The following is a 7,434-nucleotide window of genomic DNA, read 5'->3' on the forward strand; positions in this document are numbered from 1 at the left end:
GTATTTTTACCAATGGATCGCATATTCAGGCCAACTCCTTGGCGGCCAGGGTTAACCTTTTCCGGGTAGACACCATCCTTGGGGTGCAAATATTGTACCTCTCCATTAGGGAACACCCTATAAAATTGGTACTTAATCTTGTACTTGGACCTTAGCCTAGTCCCAAGTGCCAAACACTGCTCTTTCCTAGCCAATTTCAATAGATTTGGGCCCTGCCTCATTATGGCGGCTCCACCGGTGGGCATCTCGAAAATTTGTTCCTTAGGCGAGTCCCATGTGATGACGTAGAATTCTTCCACCTGAGCCTTGCGCAATAGGCCGCCCGTGCTGCCACCAAAGATTGGTGATGGTGTGTTAGGATCCAATTCTGGCGGGGTGAAGCCCACCGGAGCCTCCTTCTCTACCTCTTTCGTGGCGGGTGCCTCCTCCGCCATGGCTCGAATGGGGCGGTATGCAACGGTGGATGTCTTTAGTGACCTAGGACTAGGGAATGATGCAAGGGAAGATTGCTTCCACAATACCGACATACGATCACCAGATTTTGCAGCGGAGATCGTGGCCGGAAAGATGGAGGCTTGGGTTGCCATAGCCATGGGGAAGAATTTAGAGAATTTTGTGTTGTAATTGGTAGGATTTGTGGTTTGTTCCAGAATAAAATTTGATGAAGAAAAGGTCTATTTATTTATTTTTTATTTTTTATTTTTTGTGTGGAGGAAAATTTGAGTGTAGGATAAGGTGATAGGGGTTGGACCAATGGCAAAGTGTGGTTTTGATACGCAGTCTCAGCTTACTGATCAAGCCCTGTCTTGTCTTGCCACGTGTCTTTTGGTCAATCGTAGATACTGTACTGGATAATGTAGGGCGAATTTGTCAATTTTGTCCTTCAATTCAATTGGGGAGCTTGAATACTTGGAAGTGATGGACTAGTTGGTGTCCAAAATTTTCAGGTTAAAAATGTAATAGTATCAGCAAAATTCAATTAGTGCTTGACAAAAATCAAACTTTATGTTTAGCCACACATTTTATAAGATCCAAAATTTTAACTTTTTTTTTTCCATCTCACGTTTTATGAACTTTTATTTAAATATTTAAATATGCTATCACTTTTATCAAAAGTTGTGTCATGTAAGTGTCTTGCAAAGACGTTTGTTCGGCATAGTATGAACTTTATGTGTTACCAATTTGTCTACTGATTCGAATTAAGTTTTAATCGATGAGGGTTGTGATAAGCAAAACCATTTCTTATTGGTAAATTCACAGAAATAAAGGAAACAAATTAACAATATCTTTGGTGAAGTGGATTGAAACGCAGAGTCAGCATACTGTGTGATCAAATTGAGTTCACTTCTAAACCTGTCATTTGAACAATAATTACTATTAAACGAGTCATTAATCCTCTGCTTAAGTTAAACACAACTTCTGACGGTTAAGGGATTTAAGAAAAATTTCTACTCCTTTACTTCACAAGATTTCATATTGAAATGCTGTTGGGAACACCCTTGCCAGTAAGTCCTCCATTTCTACTGTAATCTGAGGTATTGGGATATAACAAGGTGTAGGGAACATTTACAGGCCCAACTCGATTCTTTAATCTCTTGTCGGAGTTCCTCGACATTATCCTTTGTTCAATATCCACCAGTTTGTTACTAAACCGCATAAATGCCTGTTTTGGTATAATATCTGCTGTCCACTCGGGAGTGTCTCTCTGTCCTAGATAAATTTCATCTGTGGAATGCCTGGATAATATTTCTATTAGAGAAATGCCAAGAAGGGTTTGGAACTGGGGTGTAATCGTTTTCAGGATGGCCGCATCAGCGTTTGACTCCAGCTCAGCATACTCAGGAGTGTCCTGTTCAGGCATCAATCGGCGGCTGAGAGTTGGTCGATTTGGAAGGTAGCCAGCATATGGATATTGTCCGAAGTTGACTGCTGCGTGAAGAGCAGTAGCTACCCAAATTATGATTGTACATGTCTCCATGAGATCATCTCTTGTCTGCATCTTAGGCCACCATGGTTTGTCTTTTAAGTCCCCATGGCCCTCCTCAAGAAGCTCCTTCCACCAGGACTGGAGTTCCGAATCGCCTTGAATGATGTCATCGGAGTGGTAATAGAATGAACAATACTCTTCAACCCAATCTTTAATTGCCGACCATATTTCAAGCCCATCGACTGCGTAAGGATAATCTTCTATTAGGAGTCTGAGGCCATTGGGTTGGCTTGGATCAGGAACTGCCACTCCTCTGCATTGGAGCAAATATCATCAACTAGACAATGAACATCAGGTTGCTGAAGATTAAACCTAAATACATAAATGTTTTACCTTTGTAATGGCTTAAGCTTTTAGATGGGAAAATTCAATGATAAACTGATTTTACAGCGTTCTGGCTTACCTTTTGAGAAGATCTGCAGGGAGTGCCTGCTCTGTAAAGTTCCAGCTCTTATAGATGACAGAAGACATTTCCATCGAATATCTTCCCGGGAATACTGTTGTCTCGAGTATCCCACCTGCATTGATGAGGATCTGCCTAGCCAAAGCGTTTATGTTCATTGTATCACGGAAATGGGGATGCAGCAGCTTGTATATCGGGTGAAGCACGCTCAATTGCCTGTTCGTTGCAATGATAAATGGCTCTATCACTGCATGGGTGTTCAGCCTGCATTCAAAATTAATGTAGTTATTTACATTTGTATAGAACTTCCTACCATTACTATTAGTTCAACTTCTTTCTTTTGCAAGTGTACCAATGGCTGATCATTTGATGATATCCCGAATCATTTATAGCAGCATAAGCTTTGGCCAGCTGCCAAATTGAACCTTCGATTCCATGCTCTGCAGGAGTAAATACTCGACTAATGGCACCCTGTTCTTTATTCTCGAAATTTGGTAAGCTCAATTCAATTGCCAACGGCTTCAATGTCCCATCATCTTGTAGTAAAAGGAGAGTTCGAGTAGCATATGTCCTTGTGTTTGTGTCCTTGTTTATCCGTTCAAGGTACGGCATAAGTGCATCATGATGATCTAGTATGAACATCTTATTCTGCTCAATTGCCTTTTCTTGCATAAAACAAGTAATGAGATCAATAACTTATCGTGAATCTTAATCTGTGTAAAACAGGTAAAATAGATAGATACCTCATATATTCTTATCCCATTCATGTTTTTCTCGATGTGCTCCCTTGTGATTGAACTGTTTTGGTTGCCATATATTTCAGGGTCTAGCTTACTAGTTGGGGGAAACTCCTGTTACAAAATTAATGAACATTTTATATCAGAAAACAGAAATATTTTATAGAAAACTTAGGAATACAGTTCTTTCACCTCTAGGCGTCGAATAACAACAGGATTCACTCCAGCTAGCATTTCTCGTCCGAACTCTATGTCTGTTCTCCACGCAGTCTTATCCTCTGAAAACGTCCCAGTAAAAGGCCTCGTAATTATTGTGATCGACTTAATAAAAGCATCATTTAATTGTAAAATTTGTAATCTATGCAAAATCATTTTATTACCTCTGATAACATCAGGCATTGGGAATTTCAGGAATTTCTCACCATCTGAACGAAGAAGTTCATGGAGCAATTCCCAAGAGACGCATTGCTTAAGTTTCGTAAGATTGTGGCCATCAGGTAGCTTAACCCCACCATCATACAGGTCAAGTACATCTTGGAATGTATCGAACTCTTTAAATGTTTTGTCAGTTATGGATTTTATCTCTGGAAGCAATACCTGACCCAGGGATTTAAGAGCATAAGCAATGAAATCTGAGAACTTCACTTGGTTGAAACGCTCATCTCGTGGAACATAAATGTTTAAACTTAAGAGAGGCAATCGACTTTCTGACATAGGATCTGTAAATTCAATTGCAGAAATAGTTTTAAGGAAGTGCTTAATATGATACCTCAATATTTATTGATTTTGAACATAGAAGTTTGTTTCTCTTGACCTTTTTTATTTGGTCGACGACCTGTTCTTCCTCTACGTGGGTACGGATATTCCTTTGATCCACCAAGCACGGGGCGTGCATAGTCTGATCCCTCTTCAGGACTTCCCAAGTCATTGTAGAATGCATAGTCATAGACTCTGTCCCATTCTTTTAGCATGCCCGACCCATCGCCACGAAGATTGATGAGCTCTTCTTCCCTATATAGGCGTAGTGGTTCGGGCGTATCACCTGGCAGGTATGTCTGATTATACAATAACAAGATTATCGGAATTCAGTGACTGATATTTGTTTTAGTCAATCTTAGAATGAACTAAATTTTCTAATTACTTGTTTGGAGATTACTCTACAAGATAAAATAATTATGTAACTACTGAGCTTTGTTAATTGTTCTATGAGTAGTTAACATAGTAATCAGAAAGAAAATAAAATGTCTGGAAAAAGTTCAACATTGTAGTAAAGAATAATAGGATAAGATTTTGACACAGCACATACAAATCTGATAAATTTACTTTCAGTTATTGAGAATTTAATGATATGATCGGACAAGTGCTTTCTGCAGTCATGATCCAAATCATTTCTTGAATGATCGAAAGAAATCATATCGTTTGGTTTTTCTTCAACTTTCATAAATTACCACTGAGTTTTTATTTTTATTTTTATTTAATTTTTCAGGCTATATATGCTTGGCGTTGGCGTACCTTGTTTACGAAGAAGACACGATCGTACTTATAACGATGTGCAGGATAAACCCAAGAATTGCAGACAAAATGGAGTTGGCCGTGTCCCGGAACATCTTCCAAGGTGACTGTCTTGATGTAAAACTGGCTATGGTGATGGTTTCTGACAATGAAAGCACCAGGAACTCCTAGAGACTCTTTCCAATCGAAATTAACGTCAAATGTAACGTCATCCTCGGCCGACAGTGATGTAAGCCTCGAGATCCAATTCTCCAAGAATGCTGGTTTTCCCAGTTTCCCTCTTGATCCATTTGCTATAAAATTGAAACCCATGAATTTGATAAGATAAAAGACTAATTGCTGGAGCCATATGCAATAGTTCATATGGGTGTTCTTGATTTGTGTTCTTTTTTAGTCATCCACATTTCTTCATTATTGTTCAATAGCTGGTTCAAGAAACTTGAAGAAAATTTACGAGAGACGAGAAGGGGAAAGAAGAAGAAGAGGAACAGGAGTCACCGTGAACAGCACTGATGAGCTGCAGTGAAACACCTTTGCCAAAGAGCTCATGAATTCGATCAAGAAGCGAAGCCCATATATCTGTCGAGTCCATAACATTCTTTTTCTTCAATACTACTCTGCCTTTAATCTTCTTTCCACAGCCAATACTCCTCGGCTCCTCTCGACTCTTTCCACACAACGTTTCGAGTAGTTTCTCCATCATCTCTATGCACGAACACTGGGGAAAAAAAAATGAAATCCCTATTGGAATTTGGAACAAAAAAACTACGTATGTTCCAGGAAGTAAAAGCTGAAAAGAAATGAAATAAGATGCTACACTTCACCTGATTCTCTTGAGTAGTGTTACAAGATTCTTAACTTGGATTACACTACTCATAAGCAGAATACAGTTTCAAAGATCAAGTTGATGCCTTTATATTGAGAAATGAATTGTGAGGCATGAGGGTATGCCAAGTTGACAGTTTTTATTGGTGGAAAAAAAGTGAGGAATTATTTTCCAATCTACTTGAGAAAAAGTCAAGAAGGATGCATCTAGTTCTGTGCCTACTGAGATGTTTCTCCTCGTGGATTGAAGTAAATATTTGTTCCACCTTGTTTGGCATGTTGTTTATGGGTATCCTTTTACTTCTTTTAAGAGAAAAGGAAATTAGAATAACTTATTTTCCCATCACTAAGGTCGTTGGACATATTGAAATAATCGAAGAATGCGAACAAAACTTGTTAATTTCTAAAAATGCCTAAAATTGAGAGTCAAGACTTATTGTTTCACGAAGAATGTATTCGAATCGTATTGAGAGAGAGAGAAAAAAAAAAAAAAAAAAAAAAAAAAAAAATTTTTTATTTTTTTTTAATATTTTTTTAAAAAAACAAATCTAATTTTCATTAATAATTTTTTAAAACAACCAAAGGATATCGAAAGTTTTAAGTCTTGACTTAGATATTAAAGACAAATGACAAATAACTCTTACCTAAACTTTAATTGAACAATAAAGACAGCCGTAATGCAGTTAATTAATGCGAAATAAATAAAAGAGGGTGTGATTATGATTCTTGAGATATTTTCTTGGAAATTTTCTATAACAGCTGTACATATATAATTACAAATAATATTGGTTAAATAAAACTGATACAAAATTTGAGAAAAGCACAATAAATAAATAAATAAATAAATAATCATAAGAATGCCAACTATATCGACTTAACAAATATATAAAAATATAAGATCGGTAAAATTTGTTTATGCTACAATAAATATCATAAAAATATAATAATACTAAAGAAAGACATCAATCTGTACTTGTTTTGTCTCATTTTTTGAAAATAGATTTTATAAAAAGTAATTTTTACAAAGATTGTATAGTTAGAAAGTGAGAAAATTTGAGTTTACGTACGAATTTAATTTATTGAAATAATGTGTAACGAAAAATGATTTTGAGAAAAAAATGAGTTCTAAAAAATGGGGCTCGAAAAAGACTTTATCTGTAGAAAAAATAAGTCCAAAAATAAAAAATAGTAACTTATATTTTCTGTCCCTTGTGTGCACGATAACAACTTCTAATGCTGATGTGGCAAAAGAATCTTATGGTTCTCGTGGTTATCTTTGTCACATCAGTAATAGCAAATTTTTATCATGCGGACCATCGTATCAATTTCATATAATGTTAATGTTAACTATTTATTGGACATTGAAAGTGAGATCATGAGAGAGAGATTATGTTTGATTCCTAATGTCTGTAATGCAAATTATTCAATTGCCTCTTGTTAGGTCATTTACTCTTTTATTGGTGCATCTTACAATATAATAAAATGTAATATGTTGTCCCATTCAGCATACTCGACACTTCGGGATATGTGTAACACGTTATATTTAATTAAAATAAAATCGTTTGAAGTCTATTTATAATCATATTCAATTTAGCATGCTGATCATATATTTCGAACTTATGAATATTTTATATAGAAAAAATTTATTTCAATAATAGTATTTATGGAGAGAGGGAGGATTAAATAATTATTTTCAATTAGACTTTAGGGTTCGAAACTTAAGACACATTGACGGAACTTTTAAAAAATCCAACTTGAGCCGATTATTTTCATATCCGCAACTTATTAAACAAGTAATTTGTTTGATTGGTTGGAAAATTGGATTTGGTCGATTTTAATCATTGATTTAAAGTATAAAGTCTTTTAGAGACATCAAATGACGAATTACATATTTATAATTTATAGTGTTACAATTAATAATGTTAATTGTTTACTTGGTCTTGCGATAAAATAAAACGCACAATGTTGTT

At 36.0% G+C, this 7,434-nt stretch overlaps 2 protein-coding genes across 4 annotated transcripts; both read right to left on the reverse strand.

The window, feature by feature from the left end:
• Nucleotides 1-5: 5 nt before the first annotated feature.
• On the reverse strand, nucleotides 6-667 carry LOC111388391 (photosystem I reaction center subunit II, chloroplastic-like; the record flags this gene model as incomplete). Its single annotated transcript, XM_023013075.1, has 1 exon — nucleotides 6-667. A coding segment is annotated over exon 1 (588 nt), but the record flags the coding sequence as incomplete, so codon positions are not given.
• A 596-nt stretch (nucleotides 668-1,263) lies between these two features.
• LOC111388392 (probable linoleate 9S-lipoxygenase 5) lies at nucleotides 1,264-5,701 on the reverse strand. Of its 3 annotated transcripts, XM_023013077.1 has the most exons (10): nucleotides 5,464-5,677; nucleotides 5,138-5,357; nucleotides 4,640-4,932; nucleotides 3,942-4,182; nucleotides 3,508-3,846; nucleotides 3,320-3,405; nucleotides 3,134-3,241; nucleotides 2,743-3,050; nucleotides 2,391-2,654; nucleotides 1,264-2,240 (listed from the first exon to the last, which is right to left on the reverse strand). In XM_023013077.1, the coding sequence occupies exons 2-10, from the start codon at nucleotides 5,340-5,342 to the stop codon at nucleotides 1,472-1,474; spliced, it is 2,613 nt and encodes an 870-aa protein (XP_022868845.1). In that variant the 5' UTR covers nucleotides 5,343-5,357; nucleotides 5,464-5,677; the 3' UTR covers nucleotides 1,264-1,471. The 3 variants fall into 3 exon arrangements, with proteins under 3 accessions (XP_022868845.1, XP_022868844.1, XP_022868846.1); XM_023013076.1 differs by having other exon boundaries at nucleotides 5,138-5,677; XM_023013078.1 differs by having other exon boundaries at nucleotides 2,029-2,299; nucleotides 5,138-5,701.
• Between the last annotated feature and the right edge of the window lie 1,733 nt (nucleotides 5,702-7,434).

This window comes from Olea europaea, unplaced genomic scaffold (genome assembly GCF_002742605.1).
Source record: "Olea europaea var. sylvestris unplaced genomic scaffold, O_europaea_v1 scaffold4891, whole genome shotgun sequence".
Taxonomy (NCBI): Eukaryota; Viridiplantae; Streptophyta; class Magnoliopsida; order Lamiales; family Oleaceae; genus Olea; species Olea europaea.